This window comes from Neovison vison, chromosome 13 (assembly GCF_020171115.1).
Source record: "Neovison vison isolate M4711 chromosome 13, ASM_NN_V1, whole genome shotgun sequence".
In the NCBI taxonomy this organism is placed as follows: domain Eukaryota; kingdom Metazoa; phylum Chordata; class Mammalia; order Carnivora; family Mustelidae; genus Neogale; species Neogale vison.
Window position 1 is genome coordinate 61086446 of NC_058103.1, and position 22258 is coordinate 61108703.

Here is a 22258-nt window from a genome sequence, read left to right on the forward strand (position 1 = left end):
CACCCTTTTTAAGGCCCTTGCCTTCAGCTCACAAAGAAATTACCTGTTATTTTATTATTCAAACTATTTTTGTTATTCTCAGCACAATTGCCATCATTATGAACCGCTAATATGTAGTGAATGCTTACAGAGGACAAAAAAATCCACTGACTTAGTTGTATCATCACAGCAATCCTATCAGGAAGAGTCTCTTGTTTTCTTATTATTGTTACTTTACAGATGAGTAAAGTGAGGATAAATCAGAGCAGATAAAACCCGTGCCCAAGCTAGCAAGTGGGATTGCTGAAACGCTAACCTGGGACTCTCTGGCTCCAACCCGCTCACTATCTATCTATCTATCTATCTATCTATCTATCTATCATCTGTCTATTTACTTATTTTATGTCTTCTCATTTTTTTCTTTCCAAATTATTATACTTTTTTGCTTTTTTTTTTTTTTTTTTTTTAGTGTTCGGCAATTCATTAGTTGCATGTGACACCCAGTGCTCATCACAAAACTTGCCCTCCTTAGTACCCATCACCTGATTACCCCCACCCCCAACCCCTCCCTCCTGTAACCCTCCAGTTTGTTTCCTGGAGTCCAGAGTCTCTCATGGTTTGTCTCCCACTCTGATTTCTTCCCATTCAGTTTCCCCTCCCTTCCCCTGTGGTCCTCCATGCTATTCCTTATGTTCCACATATAAAGAAGATGTGGTTCATATACACAATGGAATATGACTCAGCCATCAGAAAGGATGACGACCCACCATTTGCATCCACATGGATGGAACTGGAGAGGATTACGCTAAGTGAAATTAGTCAAGCAGAGAAAGACAACCCACTATTTCTAACTACTGTGCTGCTCTCTGATTTTACTTAATGACTCACAACTAGAGTTCAAGCTCAACCAGGCACTTGAGTTTAAAATCTGCCCTCTGGCTGCCTTCCTCAGAGCAGGAGAGCAGAGCCCAGGCAGTTTGCTCAGCACTTCCAGAGTCTTTCCAAAAGAAATGAACTTCTGCTCAACTTGTCCTCAAGCCTCTTCTGAAAACCAAAATAAATAATTTGTGTTGATAGTCAATGTGCCAGAACACAAACAAAAACGTCCCATTTTGTAGAGCAGGGAGCGAACTTTAACCTTTTGAGAATTTTTGGTTTTCCTATATGAAATGTTTTTTATTATTTTAAGATACATTCTCATGTGTCTTTTTTCCTTAAGCTTAATACAATGTATTGTAATTAATCTTAAGTGAAAAGATGAAGTTGAATGTAGTATTATAGTTAAGAGTTTTTAGAACATTTATCAGCAAAAACTGTAGGATTTACTATATAAACAAGCTCATATAAATGTATCTTGTTAATTACCCAACTATAAATACAAGTTGGATGAAAAGCCCTGATTGGATTTGTTCTACTCTGTTCTGCTGATACAACCTGAATTGCACATGATAAAAACCACTTCTAGTCAGAGAGCACATCAGACTGCAGACCACTCCAGCAACCTGCTCCAGTGAAAAAACAAACAAATGTCACATCAGTGCTTGCTTCATGGGGGAAAAAAAAAAACAAATTTAAATACTGAGCATTTCCCCCATTTCCTATTCAGTCAAAATTTAACGAGGAGAGATATCCTTTGTACTGTACCTCCGAAAGGAAGCAATCACTCAACTTTTCATTGAAGCCCACGTGAATTGTTGTTCTTGTATCATAACGAATTATAAACCTCAGGGTAAACTCCCGTGAGCATTGTAGCATGCTCCAAAGGTAGTGATATCTGGAGGGCAATCAGGGTATTTCAAGATTGGGTCCTCAGTCGGAGGGCTGGAAGGAAGGAAGTTAAAGGTAACCCACCACTCCCAGTGCCACTGATTTATCATTTATCACAGCAAGTGATAAACATGCCGATCGCCCACCCTCTTGAGGAAAGCTACAAACATCTGCTCTTTGTGCATGCTTGATTCCTAACCTAGTGCCAGCTTAAACTGTAGAGGCAGTGGGATCAAGACTGACTTGTAACATTTGCTCCAGAAAATCATAATTAGAAAAGTAAATATGCTGGATTCAGGAACAAAAGGTAAATTCCTTTTGGATTATGCAGTTACGGATTACCAGTTTACCTGGATGGCTAATCCCCCCATTACTTTGGATAATCCAGAACTGGATGCAGCTATTTACATGTAGGCAGTGATGATAGGTATTACATGACATTAGTTTCACTAATTCAAAGATGTGGGGGGTTTTTGCCAGCAATCTTCCCTTGAAGGCCTTGTATGCATGCAATTTTGTTTACTTTTGGAGCTTCCTAATTGTAAAAGCATGGATCTAGGCATGATTATTCATGTTGGGGTGGGGGGGGGGAAATCCCTAATAATTCTGGCTTGAAGGTGAAAAGGGTTTTCTCCCTCCCTTTCCCCCTCCTCCCCCCTTCTCTCTGCTTAGCCAACACCCCCTTCTCCCACTCCCTTAAACAATCCTCTCATGTTGTAAAAAGTGATAAGATACTACGAGGAATGTTGAAAGGTCAGTCTACATGCAAATAAGGGTTTGTAGTCTGACCAATGCCGAAGGTCAGTCTACATGCAAATAAGGGTTTGTAGTCTGACCAATGCCGAAGGTCAGTCTACATGCAAATAAGGGTTTGTAGTCTGACCAATGCCGAAGGTCAGTCTACATGCAAATAAGGGTTTGTAGTCTGACCAATGCCGAAGGTCAGTCTACATGCAAATGAGGGATTGGGATCTGGCCAATGCCGATGGTCAGTCTACATGCAAATGAAGGATGCTGAGCGAACCAATCAGGGGTATTCCCGCGCACCTTTACATTTGAACTAGCCAATCTACAAACACCAAGTATGCCTTTACATTCAAACCAGCCAATGAAAACTTTGTAACCGTGCTTTTGCTTCTGTACGTATGTTTTCGCTTCCCCAAACCCCATAAAAAGGCCCTGAACTAAGGGCTGGGCGCGCGAGTCCTCCTAAGACTTGATCGCCCGCAGGTACCTGTGTCTACTTAATAAACCTCGTGCCGTTTGCATCTGACCAGTGGACTCGGCTTGGTTTTTGGGTCCGGGGGTCTCCTCCTGAGAAGGGGTCCATCCCGGGGTGCTTGGAGCCCCGGGGGATCTTTCATTTGGGGGCTCGTCCTGGGATTCGAGACCCCCACCCAGGGACCACCGACCCACTGTCAGGAGGTAAGCTGGCCAGCGCTATATTCGTTGTGTTTGTGGTTTGTGGTTGTAGTCGGTTACTTGTAATTTTGCGTAGTGTCTAAGGTTGTGTCTGGATCTGTTATTTGTGATTTGGCGCACGCGTTTGGTTTGGGGTTCGATCGGATCCATTTGTATTTGGCGGGGGCCAGAAGGAGCTGACGGGCTCGGACTTCTCCCTCGCAGCCCTGGAAGACGTTCCAGAGGCATTTGTAGTCCCACCAGGTGGGACATTTGGGTCCTTCGGGACATCTATGCCCTGGGGCAGCGGGGCATTTGGAGCTCGGCCGGTATCGGAGGGATACGCGGCCTTGGTTGGAGAGGGGGAATCCGGACCCCCTGGATCTCCATTTGAATTTTTGCTTTCGGTTTTACGCCGAAGCCGCGCAGCGCGTCTGGTTGTTGTGTGTCTGAGTCTAGTGTTTGTCTCTGTTATAATAACCCTTTTTGTCCTTGAGATTATGGGACAGACAGTGACTACCCCCTTAAGTCTGACCCTTAGCCACTGGGGCGACGTCCAGAACCGAGCAAACAACCAGTCGGTGGAAATACGGAAGAAGAAATGGGTCACCTTTTGTTCCTCCGAGTGGCCCACTTTCAATGTCGGATGGCCGCGCGGTGGCACTTTTAACCTTGATATTATTTCTCAGGTGGAAGCCAAAGTTTTCAGCCCTGAACCCAACGGACACCCCGATCAGGTGCCCTACATCGTCACCTGGAAGGCTCTGGTCTCAGACCCCCCACTTTGGGTTCAGCCTTTTGTTTCCCTTCCTAAACCCTGCTCTTCCCCTAATACCCCCACTGCCCCACCTCCCCCAAAGGAGCAGTTGCTCCATCCCCAATCTGCATCTCTTCCACCCACCCCTACTTCCTCTTCCCTTTACCCCGCCCTCACCCCACTCCAAGACAAGTCCCCAAAGCCCCCCAAGCCTGTTCCTGTTTTGCCCCCAGACACGGGGTCCCCCCTTATAGATCTGTTAACAGAGGAACCGCCTCCATACCCGGCGGCTGCTGCAAACAGCCAAGAGCCTGGTCGAGAGCCTGGTCCTCTGGAGTCGCCCATTGCTGGGCGGCTTAGAGATCGACGCGCGCAGCCTCCGAGCCAAACCTCCCAAGCATTACCCTTGAGGGAAGGTCCAAATGGTCGGCCACAGTATTGGCCCTTTACCGCTTCTGACCTCTATAACTGGAAGCAACATAACCCCCCCTTCTCTAAGGACCCCGCCGCCCTAACTAACCTGATCGAGTCTATTCTAGTTACCCACCAGCCCACTTGGGATGACTGTCAACAGCTGTTGCAGACTCTGCTGACCTCGGAGGAAAAGCAGAGGGTCCTTCTGGAAGCCCGGAAAAACGTACCGGGCGACGATGGGCGACCAACCCAGCTGCCTAATGAGATCGACATGGCCTTCCCCTTAACCCGCCCAAATTGGGATTTCGCCACACCTGCAGGTAGGGAGCGCCTTCGTCTCTATCGCCAGTTGCTCATAGCGGGTCTCCGAGCAGCCTCGAGACGGCCTACTAATTTGGCTCAGGTTAAGCAGGTGATACAGGGAAAGGAAGAAACACCTTCTGCCTTTCTAGAGAGACTTAAGGAGGCTTATAGGATGTACACCCCGTATGACCCTGATGATGAAGGGCAAGCTACTAGTGTATCAATGTCCTTTATCTGGCAGTCAAGCCCTGACATTAGGAGCAAATTACAGAGATTAGAAGGGTTACAGGGGTATACACTTTCTGATTTATTAAAGGAGGCAGAGAAGGTGTTCAATAAGAGAGAAACTCCAGAAGAGAAAGAGGAAAGAATGTGGTTAAGAATGAAAGAGGCACAGGACGAAAGAGATAAAAAGCGGAGCAAGGAATTGACTAAGGTATTGGCCACCGTAGTTACTCAGGGACAGAACAGAGAGGGAGTCAGACTGGGAGAGCGAGAACGAAGAGGGACCAAACTAGACAAAGACCAGTGTGCCTATTGTAAGGAAAGAGGACACTGGGCACGAGAGTGTCCCAAGAACCCCAAGAGTCTCAGAGGACCTCCGATGCCCAAGCCACTGACGTCCCTACTGACGTTGGAAGACTAGGGAAGTCGGGGCCAGGAACCCCCCCCTGAGCCCAGGATAACTTTAAGCGTCGGGGGGCAGCCAGTTACCTTCCTAGTAGACACCGGGGCCCAGCATTCAGTCCTAACCCAGACTCTAGGACCACTCAGCAACCGAACTGCTTGGGTACAAGGAGCAACTGGAGGAAAGAACTATCGGTGGACCACGGAACGCAGGGTCCAGCTGGCTACCGGTAAGGTGACACACTCATTTCTACACGTACCCGATTGCCCCTACCCGTTACTGGGGAGAGACCTTCTAACCAAATTAAAGGCCCAAATCCACTTCAACCCGGGAGGGGCGGCAATAACAGGCCCCAATGGGGAACCCTTACAAGTACTAACCCTCCATTTGGAGGAGGAATATAGACTATATGAACCTGAACAATCCTCAGAGATCCAAAATGAAGCTTGGCTAAAAGAGTTCCCTACGGCCTGGGCGGAGACGGGGGGCATGGGTATGGCTCGCCAACAACCCCCCCTCATAATCCAACTCAAGGCGACAGCCACCCCAGTGTCAATAAAGCAGTACCCAATGTCTCAGGGAGCACGCCAAGGCATCAGACCTCATATTAAGAGACTTCTCGATCAAGGAATTTTAATTCCCTGCCGGTCACCTTGGAATACACCTCTGTTACCGGTAAAGAAACCCGGCACAGGAGATTACCGGCCAGTGCAGGATCTAAGAGAAGTTAACAAAAGGGTTGAAGACATACATCCCTCCGTACCCAATCCATATAATCTACTGAGCACCCTGCCCCCTTCCCACGGATGGTATACGGTGCTAGACTTGAAAGATGCTTTTTTCTGCTTAAGACTACATCCAGTGAGCCAGCCACTCTTCGCCTTTGAATGGAGGGACCCAGATCTTGGGGTTTCAGGACAGTTGACTTGGACTCGGCTTCCTCAGGGTTTCAAGAACAGTCCTACTCTGTTTGATGAGGCGCTGCACAGAGACTTAGCTGATTTCCGAGTGCAGCATCCCTCACTGATACTTCTTCAATATGTCGATGACCTCCTCTTGGCGGCTCACACCCAAGAAAGCTGTCTGAGTGGCACTAGAGCCCTCTTACAGACACTGGGACAATTAGGATACCGAGCCTCAGCAAAAAAGGCCCAAATATGCCAAAAACAAGTCACCTACTTGGGGTACCAGCTGAGGGAAGGACAGAGATGGCTCACTGAGGCACGAAAGCAGACTATCCTCCGCATATCCACACCTACCACCCCACGACAGCTAAGGGAATTTTTGGGAACTGCTGGATTCTGTCGCTTGTGGATCCCTGGGTTTGCGGAAATGGCAGCCCCCTTATACCCCCTCACTAAGCAAGGGGCTCGGTTCCATTGGGGCGAGGAGCAGCAACAGGCCTTTTTCAACATCAAAAAGGCTTTACTAGAATCCCCAGCCCTGGGACTCCCAGATGTAACTAAGGCTTTCGAACTGTTCATAGATGAAAAACAGGGCTATGCCAAGGGAGTACTAACCCAAAAGCTAGGGCCTTGGAAGCGCCCGGTGGCCTACCTGTCAAAGAAGTTAGACCCTGTGGCTGCTGGTTGGCCACCCTGTCTACGAATGGTGGCTGCCATTGCCATCCTAGTCAAGGATGCGGGCAAGCTAACTTTGGGCCAATCACTTACCATCTTGGCCCCCCATGCGGTTGAAGCCTTGGTCAAGCAGCCCCCAGACAGGTGGCTCTCCAATGCTCGCCTGACCCATTATCAGGCCATGCTCCTGGACACTGATCGTGTACAGTTCGGGCCTGTGGTGGCGCTCAACCCTGCCACCCTACTCCCCTTACCTGAGACTATGGAAACACATGATTGCCTCCAGATCCTAGCTGAAGTTCATGGCACCCGAAAGGATCTGACGGACCAGCCCCTCATGGGAGCAGACTACACCTGGTATACAGATGGCAGTAGCTTCCTGCACAATGGCGAGCGAAGAGCAGGAGCTGCAGTGACTAATGAGACAGAGGTAATCTGGTCCAAGAAGCTATCTCCTGGGACATCAGCTCAGCGGGCGGAACTCATTGCCCTGACTCAGGCTCTGCAGATGGCAGAAGGTAAGAAACTAAACGTTTATACCGACAGCCGCTATGCCTTTGCTACGGCCCACATACATGGCGAAATCTATCGGAGGAGAGGGCTCCTCACCTCCGAGGGAAAAGAAATTAAAAATAAACCTGAAATACTGGCTCTGCTCAAGGCCTTGTTCCTGCCCCAAAAGTTAAGCATTATGCACTGCCCGGGTCACCAAAAGAATAATAGCCCGGTGGCAAGGGGAAACCAGCTGGCAGATCAAGCTGCTAAGGAAGCTGCCCTGGGGGAAAAAGAAACTGGGCCCATTCTCACCCTGAGCATAGGGCCCCCACAAGAAAATAATAAACCTATGGAGTACAGTTCTGAGGATCAGGAGCTGCTAAAGAAAATGGGGGCCACATGGGATCCACAGAAAGGGGCATATACCATGGACGAAAAAATTGTTATGCCCACTTCATATTCTCGCCACATAGTCCAATCCTTGCACTCACTGACCCATCTGAGTGAAAACAAAATAAAAACCCTCTTAAATAATGAGCACCAACCGTATTTGTTACTAAACCAAGACAAGGCGTTGCGATCCATAATTAGAAATTGCTTAGTCTGTGCACAAGTAAATACCGGAAAGGCTTACGCTGCCCCTGGAGTGCGCGTTCGAGGACATCGCCCGGGTATTCACTGGGAAATCGACTTCACGGAAGTAAAACCTGGACTCTATGGTTACAGATATTTGTTAGTTTTTGTAGACACTTTTTCAGGATGGGTAGAAGCCTTCCCCACCAAGCACGAGACTTCGAATGTGGTCACCAAGAAACTACTTGAAGAAATCTTCCCCAGGTATGGAATACCTCAGGTATTAGGCACCGACAATGGTCCAGCCTTCGTCTCCCAGGTAAGTCAGAAGGTGGCCAAATTATTGGGGATTGATTGGAAATTGCATTGTGCATATAGACCCCAGAGCTCAGGACAGGTAGAGAGAATGAATAGAACAATCAAGGAGACTTTAACTAAATTAACGCTTGCAACTGGCTCTAGGGACTGGGTCCTCCTCCTGCCCCTGGCCCTATATAGGGCCAGGAATACCCCCGGGCCCCTAGGATTGACTCCCTTTGAGATATTATATGGGGCACCACCCCCTATTGTAAACCTTTTTAATCCTATTGATCCTCATGTTTCTTCTTTTGCCGATCGTGCTACCCTACAAGCCCACCTCCAGGCACTCCAGATCGTTCAGAAAGAGGTCTGGAGGCCACTGGCTACAGCTTATCGAGAGCAGTTAGAAAATCCAACTGTGCCACATCAATTCCAGATCGGCGACTCTGTCTGGGTCCGCAGGCATCAGATCAAGAACCTTGAGCCCCGATGGAAGGGACCCTACACCGTACTCCTGACCACCCCGACGGCGCTAAAAGTCGACGGCATCGCGGCGTGGATCCATGCCTCCCATGTAAAACCAGCTCATCTGGGACCAAACGAACCGACAGCATCCGATCTCAAGGAGGAATGGCGAGTTCGACGCACTCAAAACCCGCTAAAGATAAGACTCATGCGATCCTAACATTGACTATCCTTGTTCTGGGCATTCCGAGCTCCCATGGGTCCCCTCATCATGTAAAACAGCTCACCTGGCAGGTCCTATCTCAAACAGGACAAGTAATTTGGAACACCTCTCAGCAGCATGCCCCATTCACTTGGTGGCCTAATCTATACCCCGACATCTGTAAATTAGCCATGGGAGCTCCAGCCAACTGGGATATAGAAAATTACTTTGACCTACAGAAGCCGCCTTCACAATCGTCCCCCCAAGGACGACTTGGGTTAAATCCTTGGGGAGGCTGTGGGGATTGGAGTCAACGAAGTATGTTAAGGACACTCACCTTCTATGTATGCCCCGGGTTTCACAGACCCAGAGAATGGACCTCATGCAGTGGGGCATCCCACTTTTACTGTCACAATTGGGGCTGTGAAACCACTGGTGACACTTATTGGAAGCCCACCTCAGGTTGGGACTACATAACCGTAACAGCGAATTATTCCCATGCCAGGAGCAGCCCCAAGTGGACACAAAACCCAGCCTGTCAAAATCAGTGGTGTCACCCACTCAAAATAGCCTTCACTGAATCAGGAAAAAAACAACTTAATTGGGTAAAGGGATATACCTGGGGCCTCAGATTCTATAAAGAACGTTATGACGACGGCCTAACGTTCACTATAAAGCTTTCTATAGAAACCCCAAGAGCCGCCATAGGACCCAATCCAGTTCTCGCCTCACCGCCCCGAGGCCCCCCCCAAAGGTTAAGGTTAACACCAAGACCGACACCACTTTTAACCCCAGCGACTTCCACAGCTATACAAACTGAAAAGACCCCCGAATTACTCGGAACAGGAGACAGGCTTATCAACCTAGTGAGAGGGGCCTACCAGGCACTTAACCTCTCCAGCCCTGAGAGAGCAAACAATTGCTGGCTATGTCTTAATCCAAGCCCTCCATACTATGAGGGCATAGCCCTCTCTGCCAACTATACTAACTCCACTACCCCCAACGCTATATGCCATGGCCAAGATCACCGTTTAACCCTCTCACAAGTTTCAGGGGCAGGGCTGTGTATAGGCACCCCGCCTCTTCATGTTAAAAAAACACTCTGTAGTTCGACCCATAACATATGGGCCAGCTTCTATTATTTGATCCCACCCAATGGAACCTATTGGGCATGTAACACAGGCTTAACCCCTTGTGTATCTGCTGCTGCCTTAAACCAGACTACTGATTATTGTGTGTTAGTTCAACTATGGCCTCGAATAACCTATCACTCAGATGAATTGGTTCTTAGCTACCATGAATGGAGTGATCTCAGCCGAGTAAGGCGTGAACCTGTCACCCTAGTCACCCTAGCTATGTTGTTGGGGGTAGGAGGCATTGCCGCCGGGGTCGGTACTGGGGCAACCGCCCTGGTCCGAACAGACCAATACCTACTTCTACATCATGCTATGAATGAAGACCTTAGGGCCTTAGAACAGTCAGTACGGGCCCTCAAGGAATCCCTAACCTCCCTGTCAGAAGTGGTGCTACAAAACAGAAGAGGCTTAGACCTACTGTTCCTAAAAGAGGGTGGCCTTTGTGCTGCTCTCAGAGAAGAATGCTGTTTTTTTGCCGACCAGACTGGAGTAGTAACAGAAACTCTAGATAAATTGAAGGAAAGGCTAGATAAGCGTAAAAGAGACTTTGAATCTCAACAGTCTTGGTATGAAGGAGTTTGGAATCGTTCACCCTGGTTTACTTCCCTAATAACCTCCTTAATAGGACCTTTAATGCTCTTAATGTTAATTCTAACATTCGGGCCATGCATCATTAACAAGTTAACCCAATTTATAAAAGATAGATTGTCGCTTGTCCAAACCATGGTATTAACCCAACAATATCATGCAATAGGGCAGCGGGAGATCAGCCCCTAGTAAAGTAAAAGATTTTACTCGGGCCAAAAAGAAAATGGGGGAATGAAAAGGGTTTTCTCCCTCCCTTTCCCCCTCCTCCCCCCTTCTCTCTGCTTAGCCAACACCCCCTTCTCCCACTCCCTTAAACAATCCTCTCATGTTGTAAAAAGTGATAAGATACTACGAGGAATGTTGAAAGGTCAGTCTACATGCAAATAAGGGTTTGTAGTCTGACCAATGCCGAAGGTCAGTCTACATGCAAATAAGGGTTTGTAGTCTGACCAATGCCGAAGGTCAGTCTACATGCAAATAAGGGTTTGTAGTCTGACCAATGCCGAAGGTCAGTCTACATGCAAATAAGGGTTTGTAGTCTGACCAATGCCGAAGGTCAGTCTACATGCAAATGAGGGATTGGGATCTGGCCAATGCCGATGGTCAGTCTACATGCAAATGAAGGATGCTGAGCGAACCAATCAGGGGTATTCCCGCGCACCTTTACATTTGAACTAGCCAATCTACAAACACCAAGTATGCCTTTACATTCAAACCAGCCAATGAAAACTTTGTAACCGTGCTTTTGCTTCTGTACGTATGTTTTCGCTTCCCCAAACCCCATAAAAAGGCCCTGAACTAAGGGCTGGGCGCGCGAGTCCTCCTAAGACTTGATCGCCCGCAGGTACCTGTGTCTACTTAATAAACCTCGTGCCGTTTGCATCTGACCAGTGGACTCGGCTTGGTTTTTGGGTCCGGGGGTCTCCTCCTGAGAAGGGGTCCATCCCGGGGTGCTTGGAGCCCCGGGGGATCTTTCAAAGGGAAGCTCAAAGGGTAATTTACTTTATTTCACGGTCTCAACGATGGTCTCTCTGGCTCTGCTTCTCTCTCCTGCAGCAACCATCCACGATGAGTTATGCAAGACACATCATTAAGAAGGAAGGCTTGGGACTCCAGGGCCTCAACAAAGGATTTACAGCAACTTTGGGACGTCACGGAGTTTTCAACATGGTTTATTTTGGCTTCTACTACAATGTCAAAAACATTATTCCTGTCAATAAGGTAACTATTTAATAGATTCAAATCCTGGAGGAAGAAGCTCATCAGTGATGATAGCTACATCTGCAGAGTGCTTATCATGTGCTAGTCGCTGTGCTGAACACTCACATCGAATCTGATCCCCATGTTAGCCGTGTTCATGGGTTGTTGTCATCCCTATTTAGGAACTGGAAACTGAGGCTTACAAAGATCAAGTCCTTTTTTAGGTAGTTAAGAGCAAAGTAGAGGCTTGAACCCAATTCTGACACCAAAATTCATCTCCCTGAAATATGCATCATGACCCTTGAATGCTTCCTCTTTATCACTAGCAGAAGCTTCTAGAAACTAGGAAAAAAAAAAGTTTTTTTTTTATCTCAGAAGCATAACTTTCCCAAGAAGGTTGAAATTTTCATGTTCTAAATAAATTCTGAGCTCTGGGGTATTAGTATTTAAAATTACTAATTTTTAAATCCACCAAAGTTAACTAGGGTAAGCAGGAAACCAACTCTTCAAGGATCATTCACTTTTCATGCAAAGTAGTAGTAATTATAAATATATTTTAATGGTAATTTACAGATGCTAGCAGCCTTTCAACTTCTACAAGATAAAAGGAGCACACGATGATGTGCTCAGCATCTTTTCATTTGTAACAGCACACTTTTCCCCCACCATCATATTGCCTGCTTGCATTGAAAATTTCTGATCCTGGAAGCACCTCCTGGGGACTCATTTTGCACGTGCAGACAATATCCCCCAGGGGTTCAGTTTTTTATTTTGCTTTGTACAAAACTGTTGATGGACTTTTATAAACCATAAAATGATTTCTAATATGGCTATCACCAGACTGTTCAGTAAAGTTGATTATACCCACCTTTGCCTAGTGATGCCCCATATTCTGGGTCAGGACTTATCTTAAGTAGCAGCTGAAGCCAAGGGATGTTCCACATTCACTGTCTGTTGGTTTGGCCTAATTCACTTGCCAAAATAGTTAACCACATTTTACTGTATTTGGAAATCTCAGTTATTGAGTAGAAGCTCAGGTTTGGTTGGCCTGAAATCTGTGATTGTACAGTGTATAGACACCCTTCCCCCACTGACTGACAATTCTGACTCCAGTGGTCCTCAGAGCTCTCCTTCCATCGAGAGCCACAGAAATCGAACACAATGGACACTTTGGGCTGAGTAACATGAGGGAGTTCGACTCTTACACACTGAGATTCTTTTTGGCAAGAATGAGCTAAACAATTTGTGGTACCCAGGACAAAATGAAAATGTAGTACCCTTGTTCAAAAATTAGTAAGAATTTCAAGACCAAATATATATAGTAAGGCAACAAACCAAGCTCTTCTACGCGCAGGCCCTAGGTGACTACATAGGTCACAAATACATGAAGTTGACCCTGTTTTTTAGACTCTGAGATGAGTACTCCTTACCACACAGAGAAGAGAAGAGTCCCTGCCTCCATCTCTCCAGCTATCCACTTTTGAGACAGAAGTCACACACAATGAAATAAATTATACCAATGATTATATATTTTATTACATATATTTGAGCATGTATTCTAATTTCTATAGCTTTATAAAATGAATTTGGTCTATTTAAGAAAGAAGTCACAAAGATCTACATATAGTCATATGTTAATAATGTTTTTTTAAAAATCCACAAGTGTAAATTTCATTCTACAGTTAATCTGTGCACTTAACTCATTAAATGTTGTACATTATATAAACACAGAAGCTTAACTATTCACTTATTTTTTTAATTACATCATGATATCCTGAAAGCATGGAAAGCACTCCCTGATCTTGCCAGGTGGCAGGGTCAGACCATACCACCTCTTACAGGACACACTGAGGTTTCTCACCTTTATCTGAAGAGAACTAGGAAGCCAACAAAAGATTTTAAGCCAAGGAATTACCTGGCCGCCAAGTGGAAAGGAGGTGGTGAGGGAAGGCAGGGTGTAACATGGAAATGATTTCCAAGCGGGATGCGAGGGCCTCAGATTGTGTTGTTCACGGTGGAGACAAGGAGAGGTGGACAGATTTGAGAAATTTTCAGGAGGCAAAATATTCAGCATATATATAGGTGTGTTGAGAAAAGGAGTGGTGGGGAGAGATGCTGCCTAGGTTCTTGGCTTGAGCAACTGGAAGGGTGAGGGTGCCATTTACTGAGAAAGAAAACAAGTTTATGGGAGAATATTATGGGCTCAGCCTGGAAACTGAATTGAACTGCACTTGGAACGAAAATGCAGATGTGTTGGAGATTGGAGCTTCAGAGGAGAGATCTGAGTTGGAGATATGCACTTAGATGTCTTCACAGATCTGGGCGGCTCAGTCGGTTCAGTGTCTGCCTTCGGCTAGGGTCACGATCTCAGGGTCCTGGGATGAAGCCTGCGTTGGACTCCTGCTCAGAGGGGAGTCGGCTTGTCCCTCTCCCTCTACCCTCTCCTCCCTGCTCCCTCACTCACATATGCGCTCTCTTTCTCAAATAAATACATAAAATCTTGAGGAAAAAAAAAAAAGTCATCATACACCTGGGAGAGTGTCCGTTTTATGAGGTGAAAGATCTTGAGGCAATCACATCACTGCTCGGAGTTTCAGCTTTGTTTATTGTATGTTGAAAAAGCTCCCCAACAACATTATTTTGAGGACTGGCAAAAGTAATCATGAAGTTGTGTGTGAAGTTTAGGGGTGCTGGTACAGATGACAGCGGTGAGGGGAGGAGAGAGAGGCGGGGAGGCGGATGGTGCAAACAGGGAGCACGTAGAGCAGAGCATGAAGAATTTTTCCCCAGGACTGTTCCTTTTGCACTTAAATGAACACTGTGTCTTTTCTTGCCTAGAACAAAGTCATTGATTTTATGTGTTCTGTAATCTAAGCCTGATTCAAAACTGGGAAACCAGTATTCTTTCAATTTAAACCATAATAAATCAATCCTTTGTGAAGAGGAAGGTATGATAATCATTAAAACATGTTGAAGAACGTCATCAAGTTGTTAACCATGAGGAGGAGGCGGTGTTCCTTGAAGGCTTTATTCCATCTTTGCCGTGGGCTGTCTCTAGCCATACACTTCGGACGATTTGTTTACAGGATTATGGTTTCAGCTCCCTCGCCCAGCAACTGGTTGGTCATTCTGTTGTTCTGAGGGAATTTGAGATCTCCCCAGTCCTGACTGGCATGAAATAATTTTGGAATTTTTTTCTTTAATGTGTTTTTTAAAATCCATAAATGGTCTTTCAGTGTTTTCCATTTTCAAAGTATTTTGTTTTAAAAGAAACTTCATAATGATTATCTCTGGGGAGTGGAAATGGAAATGGGGGGGGTGTATGTGGGGGGGGCATGTGTGCGTGTGTGAGTGAAAGAGAAACAAAGCAAGCAGCAGTGGAAGGAAAGTCATTTTCTATATACCATTCTGAGCTGTTGGAAGCGTCTGCAATAAGCATGTATTAATTTTATAATAGGAAATAAATCAGTGAAAAGTTTAATAGAGTCTCATAAACTAGAGTACCTAGTTAACTTTTTCACATTTTATACACCTCTGAGGCTGTCTAGAGAGGTAAAAATAAGAACTTTAAATGGTAAGCGGGAAGAACTCAGGTCAGACATCTACCCCTGAAGTTTTAACTCTTCAGATTGGTGATGCCCATTAGATATATTTTTCAAGTGATCTCAGAAGTATCCCGACTTTCTGTGCCATGTCAGACTATTAAAACCATTTTTGTAGACTCCACAGTTTTGCCTGATCCCCGTCATGATAACTGCCATTTTCAGATAAGAAAACCAAATGAGAAGTTACGGCCCAGCGCTGAAAGTTACTGAAATCATTTATTTGAGGTTACACAGCAAGGGGGAGGGAGAGAACTAGAGGCCAGAACTCTTTCCACTAAACCATGCAATGCTTTAACTCTGTATTTTACCTTGTGTTTTGTCACACACAAATGACCGCTTAAAAATGATTACTGAAATTTAAATATGTGGAATAGCTAGAATATTTAGATAATAGGACCAAATTCCTCTTCTGTCTCCTTCAGTCCTGTAAGCTGGCCCTCCCTTTCCATAGCCTTAGTCTGTAATCTGTGGGAACAAAGAATGAGAAGTCATGGCCCTGGAAGAAGAGGGCATTAGCAGTTTGAAAATGGTGCCCTGGGTTAGATTCCTTCCGATTTATTTGTAGGCTCTGGCTGCTCCTTTGGCAAGTGGCTACAGTAGAGCAAAGATTGCCCTGGATATTAACTGACCATGGAATCCATTTACTGGAGGCATTCATTTACATCTTGCAGTAAATGGAATGGAATGTCAGCATAAAGAATTATCCCTTCTCCCCAGAAAGAGGCATCACTTCTCCAAGCAAAGCCCACTGGAAGCAGGTATTGATTAACTTAAATGCTGACATCTTTTTCAAATATCCATGGGAGTAAGCTTTCATTGCAAAGATAATTTTTTTCATTCCCATTACAAGGTGGGGCTGTTGGAAGCCTATCATTTGTGATGATGACACAGAAATGAGCATCGTAAAATTCAAATGTTACATCTCGTGAATAACCTGTCCTCTAGTTCCATATTTACTGCTTTTCAAATGTTTCCATAAGTAAAATAATAATAATAGCAGAAATCACCGTCTGAGGCTCATGGTTGTCAACAGTATTAAGCTATGCTTTTAGTTTGTAGCCTAATTAAGCATGTTTGCAAGTTATTTTGCCAAAAACAATACATCTTTTGTGTTGAATTTTGCCATGATATAAATTACATGTGTGGGTTAGAGATATTCTAGGAGAGAACAATTTTTCACATGTTCAATTTTTCTTACTTAATAAACCATTTAGACCTGTCCCTGTGGTCATTTTACTATGGACTGTATTAAGGCAAACATATTTTATTTTCTCCTAAGGTAATATTTATAAAAGCTTGCCTTTTAGAAATGCAAATGTTTTTCTTTTGATTTTGATTTTTAATATTTTCTTCATTTTGTAAATTCTGTAGAAAGTCAGAGGGCGATGTCAGACACACTTCAGTTTATCAGAAGAAATGTGGAAATGTGTTCATTTCATGATTTAAAGCTATGTCTTTCCCTAAGGTGTGCACTAAGCTGGATGAAAAATGCACCTTTGGGTTCAAGTGAAGAACTTAGACAGAGCTGTTTGTATTTTGGAAAGAAGAATCTCAGTAGAATTAGATCATAGTAAGATTTAATTTATGGCCATTTATTTTTCTGATTCTCTCTTACTCAATCATTAGTCTTACCAATCATCCGGTAATGGGAAGGGCAGGAGCATTAAAGTTTCATTAAGAACAACTCTCCTTTCTGGGAACCACTGGGATAAAACTACAAGTATATATTATCTATAAAATTCCAGGATATGAGACAAGATTCTGTGGTAAAAAGCAGTATCTTTCATGGGCAGTTTTCACAGACTCCCTGGGGTATGTTGTGTTGGGGAGAAAGAAGGCATAGGGGAGGGCAGAGAGAAGGGGGCAAGGATTCAGACACTTATAAACTTTAAGCCAAAAGTTTCCAATCAGGTACCACCCAAGTGGATGGAAGTGTGGTACCAGTAGCTTTAGATTCTCAGTGGGTCCCTTCTATTCCTTCATTCCAAAAGTGTTCATGGCACATCTATGATGTCTGGGGCCTTGCCTCACTGAGTGTCAGCACTGTCCCTGCCTTACCGGGGTCGACGAAAGGAGACCCACAATAAACAAGTCATTGTGTAGGGCACTGGACTGTGACAGTCGTGATGAGGGCCATGAAAAGACAACTACCAATCTGTGGGAATTTATAAACCAGGATCCTACTCTAGACCGATGGCAGAGGCAGGCCAAGGACATAGGAAAGGCCTGCCTTCACAAACAACGTTGAGACTGAGGCTGGACATTGAGGATTAGCCAGGCCGAGAGGAAGAGGATGAGCGGAGACTAGACAGATCTTCCGTTGCAGAGGAGAGGGTGAATGATTGCTGTGAAGCAGAGGCTCGCGGAACCGGGGAGAAGTCAAAGAATGAGGATAGCTGGTGTATGGTGAGCCAGAGGGGACGGGAGGTGGCGGAGGCTGCAGAGGGGAACTGGGCCAGAATGTTGGAGGCATGAAATAAGTCACTTGACTCCTCTTAAATGATGTAACCAAGGGGGGGGGATGTCAAACAAACATATTGCATAAGCAGGACTAGACGGGCATGGGAAAGTTTCATTAATAGACACAGTTCAGAAGTAGAATCTCATGACATAAACTTGGTTCAAAGACTTCTTCTTGATCATATGCCTACCTCCGTATCAAAGCATCTCAGTGTGTCCTTGTCCTAACTTCCCAACCTTTAGAATTTTGTTTTGGAAACCTGGTTTGTTAGTTTTCCTTGGGGTCAGTGCCTGTATTGAGGCAAGGAATAAACAGAGCACACCAAAACAGAAAAATCTTACTGAGTTCCCAAGGAAATATATTAATATATTCTTGCATTCTGTATGGTAATACTCAGTGATACAATTGATTCTTAGAAGAAATCATCTACCCATGTAAATATTTATAGAGAGATATTTAAGGAGAGGGTGTGTGTGTGTGCGTGTGTGTGTACATATATATGAAATAATCAAGTGATAACTCTTATGCTTAAGCCCTAACCTATTTTGACATTGTATGTGTTTTATAATTTGACCTAAGTGGGTAAGACGTTTAAAATTATTTTACATTTCACAACACTTTAAAAAACAGCTAGCTCGGGGAAAAAAGGAATTTTCATGGCTATTTTCTGAATGGCTACATTTAGATGCTGAGCTTTTAACAAGACTTTGATTTCATTCCAAAGCCCAGAGCCCTGCAAGGATAGGATCTTGGGAATACTCTACATTCCTTAAAGAATGCTTATCAATTAAACCATCTCATTTTAGTTAGTGACCTTCTGTGGACTGGGGAGCTAGCATTTCCCCCAAATTATCTCACATAAAGAGAAAACAAACACTGTGATAGATTCTTCTGATAGCTGTCAAGAGGAAACAACTGTATTTTTTAATTAAGCTTCAATAGCAGGTATTTTCATTGGAGGACAAAACAGCAGGATACCATGACATCAGGGCAAAAACTGCTTTGGTCAAAGTTTGTGAACAGTACAACAAAAGAAGGGTGCCTGGGTGGCTCAGTGGGTTAAGCCTCTGCCTTCAGCTCAGGTCATGATCTAGGGTCCTGCCTGGGATGGAGCCCTACATCGGGCTCTCTGCTCAGCGGCGAGGCTGCTTCCTCTCCCACCCCCCGCCGCCTACTTGTGATCTCTCTCTGTGTGTCCAATAAATAAATAAAATCTTTAAAAAAAAAAAAAAGGAGCCAACAGTAGAGGAAACGAAAGATACGGTCTGGGGCTGCCTCTGCTCCTCATTGACTTGGACCCACTGAAATTAACAATATCGAAAACGCAAATTTCTTCTTAAAAAAATAAAAGGCAGTTGACCGTCCCTCAAGCTGCCTCCTTGTTCGGTTACCAGGAGGCAACCATGATTACAACTCACCACATCATTTTCATGACGACCGTTGCCAGCTGTAGGGAGGGCAGTGAGAGCTGCTGTTATTTGCCTTCCAGTTGCTACCAGGTGCTGGAGCAGTGTGTGTACATCCCGCCTTTGTAATATGCTTCTTAGTTCTTTGTGTGGTGCGTCCTTATAAAGGAACAATAAAATATTCATTAAACCCCAATGATGTGCCAACCCGTTATACCTACAAAATGAATAATACATGGCACAGTCGTCCCCTCTGAGAGGCTTTGAAGGATTCTTCCCAAAGAACGTCAGAGTCCGGTGCCCTTCTCCACTAGATCCCGTGGATGACAGAGCCCAGGCCGACGGAGCCCAGGTTATCAGACCCCAGAGTCCATATCATAACTGCTATACTGTACTTCTTCAGATGTATGGATAGGTGAGCCTTGGAGTCTTTCTGTCTTGAGGACATATTCATAGTTCCTCAGCTCCTCTTCAAATGGCATGGTTTCTGGTCCTCTGTATGGTCTGTCTCTCCATTATAGATGCATCAGATTTGTCAATGTCAGTGTCAAAACTGGACATAACTACAGTTGTCAGTCAGCTCAGAACACAGTAGCCTCACCTCTTCCTGGGATCTGAATACAGGCCTTTCTTAATGCACCCAAAGATTGTACAGAGATGAGTTCTTGGTTTTGTCAGGGTGTAGAGGAAAGAATAGGTGTTGCTTTTACATCAAGATGTTGCTATGTATAAAACTCTGTGGTCCGCTAAAATCCCCAGATTACATGAAGTGCAGTCAAGTCAGGTCTCCCTCATCTTGAACTTGTGCAGTTTGTATTTGCTATGCTTAAATGTAAACCTGTGGGTTCGGTCCATTGCTAGAGCTTAGGATGACACATTTTCATGTTGAGGGCCTCATCTGTCATTGTAGCTCCCAGCCTGGGTCATCCACAGCTCCCAGAGCTGGCCTTCCACATCGTCCCCCAAGTTCATCCAGCCCGTCTTCAGACTGTCTCCTGGATGTCTTTTTCACAGATGAGGACCTCCAACTGTCCATCTTCCTTTCAGTTCTTATTAATTCAGTGTCTTGTTAATCAGGATAATGTGGGAGACTTTTTCTAAAATCAAAGCGTGCATGGTGATTTAAAAGGAAATTTAACTTTCAAAAGGGTTGCCTCTCACGTGTCTCATATGAGAATACATCACGAACTTCATGTTTGTATCACCTCTTGCTTGGCAGCCTTGAGAAGATGAAAGGCTGAGTGACAACAGCCCCTTCAGGTATTGATGGTGATGTGCTACAGAAGGAATAAAGTGAACCGGAGTGTAGAATGTGTGCTGTTAGCACAGACTGACCATTTGTAAAATTATGGAAATAACTGTGAGAGAGCCCATTAAAATTGGTTTTGACCACATGTTTACTATAATCTAGTAACTGAGTAATAGATTTATTAAAATGTTCATTCCCTTTTGAGATATCCTGTCATGGTAGTGACTTTCCCACCATCGAACAGTTTATTAGCCTACTTGGGGGAAGAGGAAGCAGAAAGAAAGATTTCTGTCAAGAAGTAATTTGTGATCCTCTGAAAATCATGTGACTCTTTGGAGGACTGCCATATTGTCTTTGTTTTACCCAAAGCAATTTATAGCAATCTCTTTCCGTCACTTCTGAGCAGTAATTTTCGTTCTTCAAATGACAAGACTATTTTAGCAATTTTTGGCAAGCAACAATAAATCCAGTCTAGCATCAACCAAGGCCAATCCTGAATGGAGAACATTCTTCTCCTTATGTTTACTGAAGACTGTCTAAGGCAGCCAGGGTATACTGACTTCAAGTTAGGTCAACACTGGTCAGAGAGGATCTCAAATGCAGTGTGATACCAGGAGAAATTAACAGGTACATGAATTGCAGGGAGCAAAGGAAATTTAATTTGGGCTGACAAGGTAGGAAGAGTTTGTGACTAGACTTTAATGTCAATATTCGTGCTGAGCTCCTTGAAGTGAAAAGCCCATTGCTACACTCTGCTCAACCTTGCTTTGTGGGGAGCAGCACGCTTCCTGGCCAATCTCCCTTACCACCCCTAGTCCTCACTAGCCAGCAAATCTTCTTTCCCCCATCTTCCTTACCCCCTCCTTCTCGCATGTCTCTGTGTGGAATGTCTTCTTAAGGATGCCAGACCCTAATCACAAAGGCCTGTGAGATGGGCAAAGGTTCTCTGTTTATCAAGCTAGCAGCCAGCTGGCCAGTCACTAAACAAGGCATCAAAGCCCATGCCAGGAAAGGTAAAAGGAGAGGCATATGCTTCTTTTGATCAAGACATTTTGCTTCTCTGCATATTAACTTTTTAAGTACCATTGCTTAAATTACTGGTACTGTCTTTAGCTGTGGATATAATGTTTGCATGAGTTGGTTAAATTAGTTACAAGTATGTAGTTGTTGATTGTTAACTATTTTGAGTCCCATGATCTCATTTTTGATGACTTGGCACTTTTGTTGAATTTTAATTGCTGTGGGACATCATGGCCACCAGTGTTTCGGGATCACTTATTAGTATTTCTCATTAAGCTGTGAAGAGCCTATAAATAATATGTCCTGTCAGGGAAACTCATTGATCTTCCTAAGGAGGGAAGGCAAACACATCTCTGCAGCTCACACAAGATCGCAGTGTGATGGAAGCAGCCAGAGAGAGTTCTAGTAAGAGACATGGTATTAATACCAAATTCTGGTTCTTACCAGCTAGCTATGTCTCTTGGGCAAGTTACATATTTTCTCCATCTCTGTTTTCTCATTTCTGAGATGAAATGTTAACACCAGACTTAAAAACGTCTACAAGGGAATTAAATAATTTTTTAAAACTATGACTATTTATTGGCTTTTGTATTGCTATCACAAAATAAGGTTATGCATGTAATATACATTAACATTTCAGGCCACTTAGCTCCAGTTTAAAGTACCATAATTTAGAAGAAAAATTGGAAAATATTTAGAGGAAAAGAGTAAAGCTCATCTGTAGGTGGG

General features: G+C 44.7%; 1 protein-coding gene across 3 annotated transcripts in view; it reads left to right on the plus strand.

Moving 5' to 3' along the window:
- SLC25A21 (solute carrier family 25 member 21) overlaps positions 1-22258 on the plus strand; it is a 507009-nt gene that overhangs the window by 467825 nt on the left and 16926 nt on the right. For all 3 annotated transcript variants that reach the window (XR_006381746.1, XM_044231633.1, XM_044231634.1), the window contains one exon: positions 11645-11809. Coding sequence is in view for 2 of the 3 variants with exons in the window: in XM_044231633.1 (XP_044087568.1) it covers positions 11645-11809 (165 nt within the window). In the remaining variant the exon portion in view is untranslated. The remainder of the gene's footprint in view (positions 1-11644; positions 11810-22258) is intronic.